General features: G+C 38.6%; 2 protein-coding genes across 14 annotated transcripts in view; one reads left to right on the top strand and one right to left on the bottom strand.

Annotated features, from left to right (window-relative positions):
* HPS5 (HPS5 biogenesis of lysosomal organelles complex 2 subunit 2) overlaps window positions 1–3,855 on the bottom strand; it is a 40,858-nt gene extending 37,003 nt beyond the window's left edge. For 5 of the 7 annotated variants that reach the window (XR_014028088.1, XM_081340296.1, XM_081340293.1 and 2 more), the window contains exons 1-2: window positions 3,599–3,855; window positions 390–535 (exon numbers count right to left, since the gene is read on the bottom strand). Coding sequence is in view for 6 of the 7 variants with exons in the window: in XM_081340296.1 (XP_081196422.1) it covers window positions 390–488 (99 nt within the window). In the remaining variant the exon portion in view is untranslated. Of the gene's footprint in view, window positions 1–389; window positions 536–1,673; window positions 1,708–3,598 lie in introns of those variants that run through there. The other 2 variants (XM_081340294.1, XM_081340295.1) reach the window with 2 other exon arrangements.
* Window positions 3,856–4,064: 209 nt separating this feature from the next.
* The window catches only part of GTF2H1 (general transcription factor IIH subunit 1), a 35,945-nt gene continuing 22,821 nt past the window's right edge, over window positions 4,065–17,188 (top strand). For 3 of the 7 annotated variants that reach the window (XR_014024604.1, XR_014024605.1, XR_014024606.1), the window contains exons 1-6: window positions 6,361–6,456; window positions 8,903–9,071; window positions 10,386–10,578; window positions 10,866–11,028; window positions 14,243–14,336; window positions 15,537–15,686. Coding sequence is in view for 1 of the 7 variants with exons in the window: in XM_081313754.1 (XP_081169880.1) it covers window positions 6,433–6,456; window positions 8,903–9,071; window positions 10,386–10,578; window positions 10,866–11,028; window positions 14,243–14,336; window positions 15,537–15,686 (793 nt within the window). In the remaining 6 variants the exon portion in view is untranslated. Of the gene's footprint in view, window positions 4,413–4,482; window positions 4,730–6,360; window positions 6,457–8,902; window positions 9,072–10,385; window positions 10,579–10,865; window positions 11,029–14,242; window positions 14,337–15,536; window positions 15,687–17,188 lie in introns of those variants that run through there. The other 4 variants (XR_014024601.1, XR_014024602.1, XR_014024603.1 and 1 more) reach the window with 4 other exon arrangements.

The raw sequence follows: 17,188 nt of genomic DNA on the forward strand, positions 1-17,188 counted from the left end.
TTGAGAAGTCCTAATAAGAAGTGAAACTAACATTCAAAATATTTTGGCTGACCATTAATCAAATACATAGCTGAAAAATGAAAAACAGGAAGCAACATTTAATCTGGCTAAACTACAGATGTTATATCTGAGCACAATATTACCCTTTCACTTTCTCTGGCAGTTTGCAAGTACACTCTTTAATTCCATTGTTATCCATTTTTATAATTTGCTTTTTACTTTTGTTTGTCCAAAGCTGTTTGTTGCACACCAACTAGCATGATTACATACAATAAACCAGCAACTATAAATGTTGCATTATAATGTATTATACATTATTGATATATAGGATGTCAAACTACAATCAAAAAGAGAGAAAAGACAGAAGAATAGTTGTGACTGACACACACCTTCAGGCGACTGGAATCCAGCCTGAGAGCAGAAAGCAGGGGACCAAGGCATTCGAACTCTGCCAAAACATGGCTGCAAGATTCAGGTATCGCTGCCATGATAATGGCCTCTCACAAAATGTTATTGCTTCATTTTTCTACTCCTCCTGTAAGGACAAAGGTTGGATCTAATTTTAACATAGTTTTAATCATTGTATTATATTGGGCATGATTATTTAATTCTTTTAACTTCTTTTAACTTTTGTATTTATATTCTGATATTTATTGCCCTGTACACCGCCCTGAGTCCTTCGGGAGAAGGGCGGTATAAAAATTTAATAAAACTAAACTAAACTAAATGTGAAATATGATTTCATACTGTTAATTTGACTTCCTAAACTTTCTATTGATACTCATGGTGTAAAATGCCCAACATCCAGACGGCAGATATGTTAACCTAGTTCATCTGTGTTAACCTATATTTTGCTCCATAAACCACAATATTTTACTGTAACATAGTGAGCTAAGCTAAAACCTATATTTTACAAGCTGTAATATGTATACATTGTCCTAAGCCAGAGATAATCAACTTCAGGAAGATGACATAAGCTTGTTAGATTATGGCAAGATCAATTGCCTCTTCAACATCTATTTTCCTTGTGCCACTGGGGAATTTTATTTTACTCTTTGCACTCTAGTATATCACATTTGTACTGGTTAGCAAATTACATGGAAAGAGAGACTACAGGTAGTCAACTTACAACCATTCATTTAGTGACTGTTTACAGTTACAATAGCACTGAAAAAACTAACTTATGACCAGTTTGCACACTTAGAACCATCTCCAGAGTCATGTGTCAAAATTTGGGAGATTGGTAACTGACATATATTTGTAACAGTTGCACTGTCCTGGGGTCATGTGATCACTATTTGTAACCTTCCCAGCTGGCTTCCGACAAGCCAAAGTCAATGGGGGAAGCCAGATTCGCTTAACTACCACAAAATTCACTTAACTGCAGTGAGTTGCTCAACTATGGCAAAAAAAGATCATAAAATGGGGTAAAACTCATTTAACTGCCTTGCTTAGCAACAGAAATTTTGGGCTCAGAACTACTTGTGTTCATATAAATCCCTAACTGTGGTTTAGAATATCATACAAGAGACTTATAGATGAGGTACCGAACAGTCTATTTTTTTCCTGTGTTTCCAAGGTACATTTACAGTGTTTGGTGGCTCTTTCCCAACTGTTTAGTTTTTATATAAACCACTTTCATCATAAGGTGGCTTAATCATAAGGTGGATTACCTACGGCAACACCTGCGACCGGCGTCAACGTCCCTCCGTCCAGTGCGCTCCCACAGAGAGGGCCTCCTCAGGGTGCCGACGATCAAAGAATGCCGATTGGCGACCCCCAGGGGGAGAGCGTTCTCTGTGGGCGCGCCAGACCTTTGGAACAGCTTACCGGTTGAGCTCCGGATGGCCCCCGACCTTCGCTCCTTCCGGCGCGATCTTAAAACATTTTTTTCCGAACAAGCTGGCCTGGTCTGACGGGGTGGGGTTGGGTTTTTTAAAATTAGTTTTTAACTTAATATGTATTGATTTTATGGGCATGATGTTTAATTGGTTTTTAATGGTTTTTTAATTTTTGTATCTGATTTTTATTGTGTATTGCCCTGTTCACCGCCCTGAGTCCTTCGGGAGAAGGGCGGTATAGAAATCAAATTATTAAATTAAATTAAATTAAATTAAATTAAATTAAATTAAATTAAATTAATTAATTAAATTAATCAGGGGACATAATTAACTTTTCTCTTGGCACTAATTTGAGTGGAGGAATAGGAGATGCAGAATGACTTAGGAACTATGGAGGAGTGATTTTGCTATATTGCTCCATCATTCTATATTCAGGAACTGAAAGTACAAGTTAAATCACTGACCCTCCAGCGTTTTTTCAGAGAAATGACCAGAGCCACAGGTGAGATAAATATTGCAAGCTATGGTTTCAAAATGCAATTAAAACTCTCAACTTAATCCACAATGTCTTCATCGTGGCTAATATACTGCGAGAATGCTTTCTATGCATTACATTTTTCTTCCATTCCCTTGTGTTGAACAAAGTTACACCTACCGGTAACTCCACTTCCAAAGCCTTTCCCTAAGTCACTGGGTGTTCCAGAACAAGAGTATCATTAACCTTATAAACTTTCATCCTTAGATGAATCAAATACAATTCACAGAAAAATATAGAAACCTGCTTTGTAGGGTTATTGTTGTTGTTGTTTTTTTACAAAAAATTACTTCCTTATCTAAAAGCCTAGCTAACTAAATAGTGGCTGAATATATAACGACATCCCTGTAATTTGAGTACCCTGCCTAGGCGACTTCTCTTCCTGGGGAGTGGGCTCTTTCGCAGAACAGGCCCCCAAGACACTCTCAAATACATAAATTGCAGACAATACATATAGGTCTGACAATGGCTTAAGAATCGGAAGACGCGGCTCTGTATTTCAAAACCTCCTTTCGTGCAAATCAAGAGAGCCCCGCGCTATAACAGCAGATGCAAGAAGTCTTAATTGTCACTGTTCACCGCCCTGAGTCCTTAGGGAGAAGGGCGGTATACAAATCAAATCAATCAATCAATAAATAAATAAATAAATAAATACATTGGAGCAAGGGCGGTATACAAATCAAATAAATAAATAAATAAATAAATAAATAATAAATAAATAAATTGGAGCAAGGGCGGTATACAAATCAAATAAATAAATAAATAAATAAATAAATAAATAAATAAATAAATAAATAAATAAATAAATGAATGAATGAATGAATGAATTGGAGCAAATTAAAAGCGGGGCTTATAGGCGGTCCCAATCGGCTTCCCCCACCACCACCGCGCGGATACAAGACTTTCGCGAAAGGATTCGTAAAAAAAGAAAAGAAAGAAAGAAAGAAAAAGATCAAACCGGTGAGAAACGGCTTTAACTACATCAGTGGTTTTCCCGACCTTTTCCTGTATCCGGCACCCCCTAGAAGGCTTCCGATATATTCCGGCACCCCCCTTGCAAGAGTTCAAAATAACGGCAACGAATTATGCATGGAAGTATAATTTGGAAAAGCCAAGTTTTCGCAGCCCCTGGCATATCGTCTCGCACCCCTGGTTGGGAACCCCTGAACTACACACGCGTTTTCCTCCCCCGCCCCCCACCCCACCCCCCCAAAAAAAATACCTATCTGTGACAAGTCTACCGATATAACATCGAGTCCGAGCCAGAAAAGCTCTCGGAAGGAACAGTCCGGACTTGAAAAGGACTCGCCGCTCCCGAAGACCCAAGTCGTCGTTTTCTTTTCAAACTCTCTCTTCAATAGAAACAAGAGCAGGGCAACCGCGCCAGAGCAGCCCTCGGGATGGAGCCGCTCGAGCTCCGCCGCAGCCGAACGCAACGACCCAAACGCCTCAGCGACTCGAAGCTCTCTGCCGCTCCGCAACCCCGCCTCTCGAGAGAAACCCCGGCGCGTGACAGCGCGAGCGCCCGGCTCTCTCTCTCTCTCTCTCTCTCTCTCTCGCTTTCCCTTCCCACCTAAGAACCTCCTCCAAACCCGCCCCTCGCCGAGACCTGCGTCATTTGGCAGCCGCCCCTTCTCGCGCAATCCGCGTCACGTGACCGCCGCACGTTTGCCCCTCCCCTCGCTGCTCTCTCTCTCTCCCCCCTCCCACCCCCATTTCGAACCCTGGCTCAGGAAGGATCCCCCCTCCCCCCTCAGGGAGGCGCCGGCAACCGAGAACGGATCCATCCGATGGACCCGGAGAGGAGGGCGGAGAAGAAAAAACGGGAAGGCATCCGTTTTACGGGACTCGCCCAAAGGCTCGTAAGCAATCAGGCGGGAGCGACCGCGGTGTTACTTCTATTGTCACCCCACCCCAACCCTCTTTTTTTTTTTGTCCTCCTCCCCGGAAGGCTGTCATGGCGGCGACGCTGCAAAGAGACCGTTACGTGAGCAGAAAAGGGGCCTGGGGAGCGACAGGTGTTATCACGTGAGAGGGTAAGTGTCATGGCGGCGCGGGCCGTCACGTGACGCATGTTCTTCCTGTCGTGCGTGGGCTCGCGTTTCCGGTCACGTGCTCCTTCGCCGTGCTCCTCTGGCCGCCCCATGGCCCCGGTGGAGGCGGCGGCGGCGGCGGCGGTGGTAGTGGAGGAGGAGGAGGCGGCGGCGGCGGCGGAGTTTTTTTACAAGTTGTGAACGGAACGGAGTTGAAGCTTAGGACCGTCTTCCTTTCGAAGTTTGTGGGGGGGTTCCGTGTGGGGAGCAGAAACGGAGGAGCCGGTGGTGAGAGCACAAACACAGTAGTCGCCCTAACGGTACGTTGTTAATATTGGCTTATTTCAGGGGTCGGCAACCTCGGCTCTTTTATGACTCGTGGACTTCAACTCCCAGAATTCCTGAGCCAGCTATGCTGGCTCAGGAATTCTGGGAGTTGAAGTCCACGAGTCATAAAAGAGCCGAGGTTGCCGACCCCTGGCTTATTTCAACGGTTCCGGGTCTGGGGCCCACCTCGCTTTCTCTTAGCATAAAAGGTTGGGGTGGGGCTGGTGAAGCAGTTACTCCTTCATGCCAGAGTTACTCTTCCTTCCTGATTCCTCCTCAGACACTGCCTTTTTTGCAGGATCGGGCATGATGAACCTTACGAGCAGGTGGCAATGCGGTTAATGTAGGAGGGAGCATTTTTTTCATTCACCCTGCTTTTTTTTCCTCTGGCCCTGGGAAATTTTTCATTACCTCGCCGAATGTTTCTTTCTAAATGGAATGCGTTTGTTTTTTCCTTTAATGGGAAATGAGGTCTTAATGAAATACAGCCTTTTTCCCCTTTCTTCTTCTGGATTTCTTTTCTTTTATCTGATCCTTGAGGAAAAGGGTATGGCCAGTCTTATTCTCCGGAATTGTTTCAGTAAGAGCAAGGAAAAGATTTGCTAGCATGATGTGAGAAGTGGGGGTGGAATTATTGTTTTACAGGTGCACTGACTTTAAAAAAAACTATCTAGAATTAGATAACAGGGTTTGTGCCATGGATAAAAAATGTATACAAAGAAACGCCATCATACTAAGTCTGTTTACAACAATCCATTTTGTAACTCTGTTGCTTTATAAACTGGTTAACTAATGCACTTTATGAACTAGGGCACTGAATCTCCTTGCTAGTGATGCATTCTTTAAAAGTAAGAAATCAATCTGTACTTGGTTTAAAAATATATTTGGTTACTGTATTATGGGATTGTTTAATTCAGAGCAGTTAAGGATCTCCAAATTTTGATTAGTGTATGTATGAGGAGTCTATTTAGTTGTAAAGTTTGCAGCATTTTTCTTCTCCAGTAATTCTCTACTCCAAGTGATAGGATGTGTACTTTTACTGGGCTGGGAAGGAATTTTCTTGGATGATATATGACATTATGGATATGATAGCATGTTGATTTTTTTCTACATTTGGTGTAAAGAATAAGAATGTGTAAATCATTTACTTATAGCAAAAAATATTTCTACAATAATTTTTGCTCCCTGATGAATTTCTGTGAAATAAAATGTATTACATTAATTCATCCTTGTAAATGTTTGATTATAAAATTGATTATAGTTAATATAGATCCATAAGTGAATATATTAATATTAGTTAATATTAGTTAGAAGTTATGTATTGTTTATTTACTTAAAGCTATCTTTAAAAGCCACTTCCACTTAAAATGCCTCTTCCCATTTAAAATCTGAAAGCAATTTATAATATTCAAACAGTTAAACATTTGATAGATATTATACAAGATACAATAAAACAATATAGAGAATAAAAGCAGCAATAAAGATGCTTGAAACATTACAGCAGTATTAGCTCCTCCTTTGGAAAAAATGTTTATTCACCTGTATCAGAAAGAAAATACAGACAACTCTGCATACTCTACTAGCATCCAAAATTTTACCTCCAAAATTCTGACTCAGAGACAACATATGCTGTTGTAAATGATTACTAGAAGAATGCCTTCTTAAAATAGCTTTGCATAAATACTTTTAAAGCAACATGGATATATGTCTGTTTCAGAAGGTAAGCATAAATTGTTTGGACTGTCTTATGCATGAAGAGATTATTCTCATGTGACAATGACAGCAAGAGCATATATTTTTCTGGTATTGTGGTCTCTTTTGGGAAAATCTGCACAAATGTATTATATATCTATATCTCCCTTTTGAGTAGCCTTTTTCTATCTTTTTATCTTGGAGAAATCCTTGAATTTTTAGACATTAAGGAATTTTTGCATAAAAATAGCAAAAGTGAAACATACCAAAATTCATTTCTGGCCTATACAATCCACATTTTATAGTGTTTATAACAACAGCACAGTGGCAGGCTGGCACTTGAGAGTGGCATATAAAAAAAAATTCTTAGCATTCTATGTGGTGCAGTCTTCTGATCCTTGATATTAAATAGCTGTGAAATAGAATACATGGGACATGAAGTACTGAAAGCTATGATTTCTGTTGCTTTGATAACAGTCTCTTGTAGCATCTCCTATAACAGGCATGTTGAACTGCTGGGCTGCAGGCCAGATGCATCACGCCGAAACTGCACCCACCCCATTGCTGAGTCCTTCGGGAAAGGGCGGTATATAAATCTAATAAAATCTAAAAAATCTAAATGGGGAAAAAGTTGTGATACATCGTGCGATATCACGTGACGTTGCGAGTTTGACATACCTGCCCTATAATTTTTTGTGAAACCTAAAAGTTCCACTGAATCACAGCTGAAAAAGATTGCCCTACAGCTTCAAAATGTTCAGAATTACTTAGCTGAATTTGAAGGAACAAGGAGTAAAAAATTATCTCCTTGCTCCACACTAAAAAGTAGTTCCCTGCAAGCAAGTGGAATTAATTTGATACCTTTCCTAAAACCAACTGTTCTTCATAGTAGTTCACAAGCTGTAATAGACATGGATAGATTTCATTGCATATACTATAATGATTAGAACTTAACATGAAACTAACAGTTTCCGAAACAGTTTTATAAATTCTCTTCAACTCAGTTTGTCCAGACAGATTTTAATCTGTGTTTAGCAAGCGAGTTGTTTACATTTAATGGTCAGGTTCAAATGAGAAAGCTGCTGGTCTGTTTTTCAAAAGGATATGATAAAGTTAATGAAATTCAGCTGAGTATATCCATTGAAGAGCACCCACTTTTGTGGGTTCTCTCCCTCCCACAACAGTGTATTTTTTTGAGAACTCTGGAAAGATAGAGGAAGGAACATTTAGCTCTGTGTGTTTTCTTCTACATTTACAACTGTTAGATACAGCCAAATTATACTTACAAGCCAATTGTAACATTCAATAGGTTTGGTTTTCTTAATTTTTGTTCAGCTTCCAATGTGCTCCATATAGTTGATATTTTGAGTAGGAGTTATACTGGGGAAGGAGAATTGCATTTCTTACAGAAATATGTATTCATCTAATCTCACTTCTAGATGAATTATTAACAATTTTCATTTGTCAGAGGAAAGCTTTAGAACATTCTACCTGGTAGCAAAGAAGTATTGCTTATGTTTAGAAATGTTTGGGCCTATGTTGTGTTTAGGACTGTTTATTTATGAATCAACTATATATTAGATAGACATTCTTTGTCTTAATTGTAGGTCATGCCATCTTTTGAGTGTGTGTGTGTGTTTGTGTGTTTAAAAAGGTAGGTACTGAAAGCACATTCCTCTGGTTTAAATCTAACGATAATCTGTTGCAGGAATGGCACTCCCATTGTCTTAAGTGGCCCATGTATTGTTGGATGTAGTCCAATATGTTAATAATACCCAGATGCATACACATTTCATGCTGTTCTTGTGATTACCATCTCCATGTTCTGCTTTGAAACATACTTTTGAGAACAGATTTTGAGAATCAACTGCAGCACAGAATGAAAATATTTCTTCTATGAATGAAAGCATTAAATATAATGAAAAAATATGGATATATACATACACACACACACACACACACACACACACACACACACACATATATATATATATATATATATATATATATATATATATATATATATATATTGTGGCAGAAAAGCAGGGGAATCTATGCCTTTATACCTTTAAATATAATATTTTCAGCATTTATGCAGATTGCGGTATTTGACGTCTGCAGTTTCATCACAATAGATGCGGTATCTTTTAAATAACAATCCAAATTTTTACAATGTCATGCAACTCAAATATAAAATATCATTGTCAGTGGTTTCTAACATTGGTGGCTTGGTTTACACCTAATACTAAATCATGGCTTCTTTTAACCATCATAAGCCAAAAGCGAACAAAGCTCCTTGTAACTTAGTGTGATTTGCTAATTTAATTTATTAAAATTTCTCCAATTATGGAAATGAAGTATTTGCTCTTAATTTTTTAATGATATCCACTAATAGCAACCAGTAGTATAGAATCACAGTATAAATTTAAACACTTACCTATGAAAATCAAATAACAAGATTATTTTTAATTTAGTATCCTAAAGTCATCATGGCAACATCATCTGAAGAAGTGTTATTAATAGTGAAGAAAGTGCGTCAAAAGAAACAGGATGGGGCTCTTTATCTCATGGCTGAAAGAATAGCTTGGGCACCTGAGGGCAAAGACCGGTTCACGATCAGCCATATGTATGCAGATATAAAATGTAAGTGAAAACTTCTGGAGTGGATGTTTTTTTAATCATATGTATTCAGTTACATTAATTTGGGGGGAAGTTTTATTTTCATTTAGATTTATATGTTGCCTTTCATTCTGGAGCTTTAGAAGGTGTACATCAGTCGTTCCCAACCTTTCTGGCTTGGTGGTCTGGCATGAGGGGAGAGGGGATGGTTCCGTGCGAGTGGCAGGTACGTGCAAATGGAGCTTCATGCGCAAGTGCCAGTCGCTTGTGCAAGTGGAGCTTTGCACACATGGTCACCCGCTGCTTGCATGGCCTGGTTTCAAACAGGCCACAGCTTCCTGCATCATACATTGCCATAAAACACAGTCAACCCCATTTGTACTAGCAGAGAAGAAATGGATATTTCTTGCTTTTATGAGGGATCTAAATAAGAAAAGAACATACTCCTTTTCGTGCTTAGTTTATGTGGTATTAATATAAAGCATTAAATTAAAATATAATTTGGTGACCTGCTTCATTCTCCAGGACATACTTTGTAAAAATGTCATTCCATGTACATTGTTTATTGCACTGCTTATTTTTTACTATTCAGTATTACCGGTATTTGTTATGTCAGTGAGATGTACTATTCATAGTTAAAAGATTTTTTTAAAGTTATATTCTGATTTTTTACATTGCTGTTTATAACTCTCTTGTGGCAAAAAATTAAATGCCTTTTTGGTTTGCAACTGGATGACTATCTAAAGAACTCATCAATCGTTAGAGCTGTAGAAGAAAGACTGGGAGCTGCACTTCTGAAAGTTACCATTTCAAGATAGCTGAGCCCCATAACAATGTCACATAACTGAATGGTGCCATTGTTCCATTTATGTATGACTTGTTTATCCCAGAAGCAGTGCCATTTTCTGGGAGCTCTAGTGACTGCAAAAAATAAAGGTGGGATCAAAATCAAATAAATAGAATTTTGGGACTGTGCGGCCTATAAGCTGCTCACCTCTGGTTAGGAAAATGCTATATATTCTCCTAGAGAAAGGCTGTAACGTAGGACCATATAAGCCTAATATGTAGGGGCATAAAAGCAACTAGAAAAGGATTGATATGTTGCTCTTTAAAGAGTAGCAGTTTCATAGCAGAGTTGGCCAGACTTGACTTTTGGTTATATTAACATGATTTATGTTGTAGTTTAATAAGTATTCAGGATGATATTCAGGAAATTAAGTGCTATTGTCATAAAAACTAGTTTTACAGTAAAAAATGGGAGTGATATGTAAGGTGGTTTCTTTAAGGCAGATTAATAAATCATTCGATGTTACGTAATACATGTTCTCTTTATTATAGGTCAGAAAATCAGCCCTGAAGGAAAAGCTAAGATTCAGCTTCAGTTGGTATTGCATGCAGGAGACACAACTAACTTCCATTTTTCTAATGAAAGTACAGCAGTAAAAGAACGTGATGCAGTTAAAGATCTTCTTCAACAGCTGCTACCAAAGTTCAAGAGGAAAGCCAATAAGGAACTAGAGGAAAAAAACAGGTTAGAGCCTTCAATTAAAAATAAACCATTTTGGGTAATCTGTTAATATTATGCAGTAGTAATAAAGATTGATTGTAGTTTAAGCATCAGGAGTTGCTGTACCAACTAATATACAACCCTTTTTTTTCCAGTGTATCTTATTTTCTCTGCAATTAGGCATGGAAAATTTCATTGTAGAACAGAAGGTTGCTTGGTGTACATTAGATATGACCATTTGATTCTTTGATAAACTCTACTTCTTAATGTCTAATGAGCTTAACAATAAGTTTTAAATATCTTTTTCACAGAATGCTGCAAGAAGATCCTGTTTTGTTTCAGCTTTATAAAGATCTTGTTGTAAGTCAGGTGATTAGTGCTGAGGAATTCTGGGCCAACCGTTTAAATATGAATGCTTCGGATAATTCTGCAGCACCTAGCAAGCAAGATGTTGGCATTTCTGCTGCTTTTCTGGTATGTTCATTGATTTGTTTGATTTTTTTAATAGGATAAATGCAGATTCCTATATCTCTTCAATCATTGATTTTATTTTTAATTCAGCTCATACCTTTTGGTAAGTTTGGGTTAAAAGTGGGATTTCTTTCTTAGATCATCTTGTTAGTAATACTTGAAAACCTCTGACACTTTACAGAAAGAATTTAACTAGCGTAATACTTGCTGAATGAATGTTTTACTAAAAATGCTTTTTAAAAAAATATGGAAACTCCTAGCATGTTGAATATCGTGTACAATTTTTAAAAGGTATTGCAGATAGTCCTTGATTTATAACCATTTAATGATGGTTTGAAATTACAAAAGCTGTGAAAAACTGACAACATTTCCTCAAAGTAACAATTGTTGCACTACCACCACCCTGGGGTCATGTGATTGTAATTTGTGTGGTTGGGAACTAGCTCACATTTACAATCATTGCAACACTTTGTGGTCATGTGATCATGATTTGCAACTTTCAGCTCCATCTTCTGACATGCCTTTCCAGAAGGCCTGTGTAGCTGAGAACCAAGCTATGGATTCAATCCATAGCTCAGGTCTCGGCTGCAGAGGCCTTTCCAGGAGGCCTGTAACTGCGAAATGCAGGTCAGAGCTCCATTCTCAGCTGCAGAATGAAGCTACTCCTTTGGCCGCAGAAGAAGTGGGCTGGCTGGGTGGGGTTGTCATTGCTGCCGCCATGAGGTGAATGGAAAAGACATTCCCCCCTCCCGAAAATAAGACCTGGTGCCTCTTTTGGAGGGGGAAAAAAACACCCGGTCTTATTTCGGGAGAAACACAATACCTGTGTACTAATAATTCCATTTGATCAACAATTGAACTAAATAGGAGCAGAGTCTCAGTCATCTCTACTAAGCCGGAAGCAAAAGCAGAAAGGGATGGGACAGATAATTAAAAATCCAATCCAAGCAACTGCCATTTTAAGTAACACAATGTCACATCTTCCAAAGACATCTGACAAAAGTCTGCAGAGTGGGATGAAGGCAGCGGACAAACCAAAGCTCCTTAAGGTACAGTTGCAAGAAAAAGTATGTGAACCCTTTGGGATTACGTGGAGTTTTGCATGAATTGGCCTTAAAATGCGCTCTAAACGTCGTGTAAGTCACAACAATAGAAAAACACTGCTTAAAATAATACTACACAAACAGCTGTTGTCATGTTTTAATTGAACATAAGATGGAAACATTCACAGTGCAGGGTGGAAAAAGTATGTGAACCTTTGGACTTAATAACTGGTTGACCCTCCTTTGGCAGCAATAACCTCAACCAAACGTTTCCTGTAGTTGCAGATCAGACCTGCACAACGATCTGGAGTAATTTTGGACCACTCCTCTTCACAAAACTGTTTCAGTGTAGCAATATTCTTGGGATGTCTGGTGTGAATCGCTCTCTTAAGGTCATGCCACAGCATTTCAATCGGGTTGAGGTCAGGACTCTGACTGGGCCACTCCAGAAGGCGTATTCTGTTCTGTTGAAGCCATTGTTTTGTTGAATTACTTGTATGCTTTGGGTCATTGTCTTGTTGCATCACCCATCCTCTGCGGAGCTTCAGTTGCCGGACAGATGGTCGTACGTTTTCCTGCAAAATGTCCTGATAAACTCTGGAATTCATTTTCCCATCAATGACAACAATCCGTCCAGGCCCTGAGGCAGCAAAGCAGCCCCAAACCATGATGCTCCCTCCTCCACATTTTACAGTGGGGATGAGGTTTTGATGTTGGTGTGCTGTGCCTTTTTTTTTCTCCACACATAGCGTTGCGTGTTTTTCCCAAACAACTCAATTTTGGTTTCATCTGTTCACAGTATATTTTGCCAGTAGTGTTGTGGAACATCCAGGTGCTCTTTTGCAAACTTCAAACATACTGCAATATTTTTTTTGGACAGCAATGGTGTCCTCCCATGTACTCCATTCTTGTTTAATGTTTTCCTTATTGTAGATGTGTCAACAAAAATGTTAGCATGTGCCAGAGATTTCTGTAGGGTCTTTAGCTGACACGCTAGGATTATTCTTTACCTCATTAAGCATTATGCGCAGTGCTGTTGCAGTCATTTTTACAGGACGACCACGCCTAGGGAGAGTAGCAACAGTGCTAAACTTTCTCCATTTGTAGACAGTCTGTCTTACCGTGGACACATGAACATCAAGGCGTTTGGAGATACTTTTGTAACCCTTTCCAGCTTCATGCAAGTCAACAATTCTTGATCGTAGGTCTTCTGAGAGCTGTTTTCTGCGAGGCATGGTTCACATCAGACAGTGCTTCTTGAGACCAGTAAACCCAAAACAGGTGTGTGTTTTTAAAGGGCAGGACAGCTGTCAGCAACACATCCAATGTCACGCTGATTGGAGTCAAGGTTGGCTCACCTCTGGCTCCAATTAGCTCTTGGAGAAGTCATTAGGCTAGGGGTTCACATACTTTTTCCACCCTGCACTGTGAATGTTTCCATCTTACGTTCAATTAAAACATGACAACAGCTAATGTTTGTGTGGTATTATTTTAAGCAGACTGTGTTTTTCTGTTGTTGTGACTTACATGATGTTTAGAGCGCATTTTATGGCCAATTCATGCAAAAATCCACGTAATCCCAAAGGGTTCACATGCTTTTTCTTTCAACTGTAGCAACAGGGGAGTCTCACTCATTCACCCCAAACAAATGCATTTATTGGGGGTTGATTGGACACTCAACAGATGTTAAAAAAATTGGTTGTGTTGATCCAACAGATTTGAAAGCATATTTATCTACATGATTCGGTCAGGTCCTGTGATTTCTCTATATTGGATGAATATTTTTAATATGGTAAGCCAGGTTTTAAGGGAAAAAGTTAAGATATAATTCTATTGATATATTATTAAACCATATTCCAAACATAAATAATTTGTCTGTGAAGGACGTTGGATCTTTGTGGTTGGAATGTTACAAAAATATATACATGTTCTTGGAAAGACAATTGTGTATCAGCATCAAAATGTATGTATTCTTAACTTTTGAATTTACCCTTCATTAATGCAATGGAAACACTAGAAAAAATGTTTCTTTGTGCTCATTATTTGTTATTTAATTTTTTTTTATAAATATCTCACTTTTTTTTCTTGTATTTTATTTTTTCTATTTTTGTTGAAGTATTTGTAAACTAACAAAAATAACGGGCAACCATTTTGAAGATATTTTTATGTTGTAGGCTGATGTTAGACCTCAAACAGATGGATGCAATGGACTAAGATATAATTTGACTTCAGATATCATTGAATCAATATTTAGGACTTATCCAGCAGGTAAACAAAACTATAATTAATATAATATAATAATATATAATATAATATAATATATAATATACACATTTGTAACATTCCTGTTACACGTATACTCCACTTCTCTTCTGAACTTTAAATGTGATTTGAAAGTATCCCTTCAATTAAATATGCCAATTATGCTTTATTTTATATATATATTGTGCTAAATATATGCTTAATAATACTTTAAAATTCCCATAATAATAATGAGGCTGTATGGAGATGTGAATTCAAAGAGAGAAAATTGAGAGTATGAGCATGTCCTCTCTGCCCTTATCAACAAATTCTTTAAAAGCTGTCTGGTCTTAAGCTCGCTTTTCCACTTGAAATACAGGTCGATGCATACCTAATGAGTAGTATGATCCATTAATTACCTTTTACAAGAAAATACCTCCTTTTATATCAGCTGAATCATTCATTTGGCAGGTGGTGCAGGTGTATATGGAAATGGAGACCAAGAATTAATCCAGAGTAATTTTATTCTGTTTCATTGTGGGGCAAACTCTGAGTAAGGATCCTGGTCACTGCTTTCAGAGACATTGATGGAGCCTTCATGAGTTGTACAGCCACACAATTATTAGGCAGAATGTAGAAGCACCACAGACGGTTGAAGTTTGGAAGAGGGGTTCAATAGTGGAAATTCTCTATCCCAGATAGAGAATTCCTTGCAACACAGTTTATTCTCCTGGACTAATTCCAGTTTATTTATGGCTTGTCTGCTGTGTTTTTTTCCCCCATGCTTGATACCACCTCCCATCATATAGACAATCTCATTGGGAAAGGTTCTGGAGTGATCAGGCCAAGAAGCAACTTATCCAAACCATATGCCCCAACTGGCACTGTAGATGTATGTTTAAGATAGTGAATGTTGCTGGTGTGGTGTACAGTGATGATAATGTCACACTACATTTTGAGCATATGGTAATAGTAAATGTCAGAAAAAAGAGCCTGTCTATCCCTTAAATTGAAGGCTCTGATTTTCAGTGCCGAAATACTCAGTTTCTTTATGTCGAATAAAGTACCCTATTTGCGTCAGGGAACAGTGCTAAAATCTTTTTTATTGCGTGCTGAATGTTTTTTTGTTTGATGTACTCTTTCATCTGAAATTCAATGTTTTAAGCTGATTAAAGAGTTTGTGATTACATGGTAACTATTAAGTCTTATTTTTTATGTTTATTATAGTAAAACTTAAATATGCAGAAAACGTTCCACACAATATGACAGAAAAAGAATTCTGGACTCGATTCTTCCAGTCTCACTATTTCCATAGAGATAGATTGAATGCAGGATCAAAGGACCTTTTTGCAGAATGTGCCAAAATGGATGAAAAGGGTATGTATACGAGCATAGTGGTAGTTATAGACAGCTGTATTAATTGTAAAAGAACTAAACTATATGTAGTATAAGACTTTAGAAATACATAGGTGCAGCTTCTTTAGAAGCAAGTGAGTAGGTTCTGTGATGTCGCCAAGAGTTCAGTGTTATAATGGAAATTACTCAGCTGTAAATCCCGATCTTAGTGATATTCACTGCCCATTTTTATGTAGGCAAGGTTAATTTTTTTCAGATTTCTTTTGTTTTATGTGTATTTATTTGTATATCAGAAGAAGAATGGAAATTACAGCAGCATACAATGATCTTTGCAACCTCCTTCAGAAAAGGTTTCCATAATTTTGAGTCAGAAAATGCTAATACATCTGTAAGAAAACAGTGGACCAGTCAAAATTATAAAATCATTTTGGAGTGTCTTAACTGTATTATATAGGGGGACGCGGTGGCTCAGTGGGTTAGGACGCTGAGCTTGTCGATCAGAAGATCGGCAGTTTGATGGGTCAAATCCCGAGTGCCGCGTAGCAGAGTGAGCGCCTGTTACTCGTCCCAGCTTCTGCCAACCTAGCAGTTCGAAAGCACATAAAAATGCAAGTAGAAAAATAGGGACCACTACAGTGGGAAGGTAACAGCGTTCCGTGCGCCTTTGGCGTCTAGTCATGCCAGCCACATGACCATGGAGACGTCCTCGGACAAGTGCTGGCTCTTCGGCTTTGAAACGGAGATGATCACCGGCCCCTAGAGTTGGAAACGACTAGCACGCATGTGCAGGGGAACATTTACCTTTAACTGTATTATGTGTAATAAAGCAAAGTTGGCTGATTTACAAATTAGTCTAAAAGGGGAGGAACTTTAAAATTTATGCATGTATTTATTTATGTCCCATCCTCTTTATTTTATCAATAACCCAAGATGGCAAACATACCTAATATCCCTTTGTCTTATTTTCCCCACAACAACCACTCTGAGAGGTGGGTTGGATTCAGAGAGACTGACTGGCCCAAAGTCACTCGGCTGGGTGTCATGGTTAAGGTGGGATTAGAACTCACAATCTCTTGGCTTCTAGCCTGATGCTTTAATCCCTAGAGTTGTCTACAAAACACTGGTCCACTTTGCGTGTATGATGGACTGTCGTCTGTCATGACGAAAATGGCCTATTGCTGCTTCCATCCTCTCACGGATCTGGGTGGAGAATGTTCAAATCATCTTCTATTCTTGGTTATTCGCAGTTGATTGTTTCATGTGAGAGTTGGGATGCAGGCATGAGGAAAAATCTCTTGTGTTTCCATGAACATAAGCATTTCTACCACCCAGAAATACATCAGTGGATTCTCCCCAGTATTTAACGTTAAGTATATTATAATATCATAAACCATTATGAAATAGTATTCCATGAATAATTCTAAATTATTCATGAAACACTAATACTCTGACAGTTGTTCCTGGGACCTATATATGCCAATAACCTCTTAGAATGTGGGCAGTCTTCGGCTTATAGCCATTCG

This window comes from Vipera berus (genome assembly GCF_964194415.1).
Source record: "Vipera berus genome assembly, chromosome: 1".
In the NCBI taxonomy this organism is placed as follows: Eukaryota; Metazoa; Chordata; class Lepidosauria; order Squamata; family Viperidae; genus Vipera; species Vipera berus.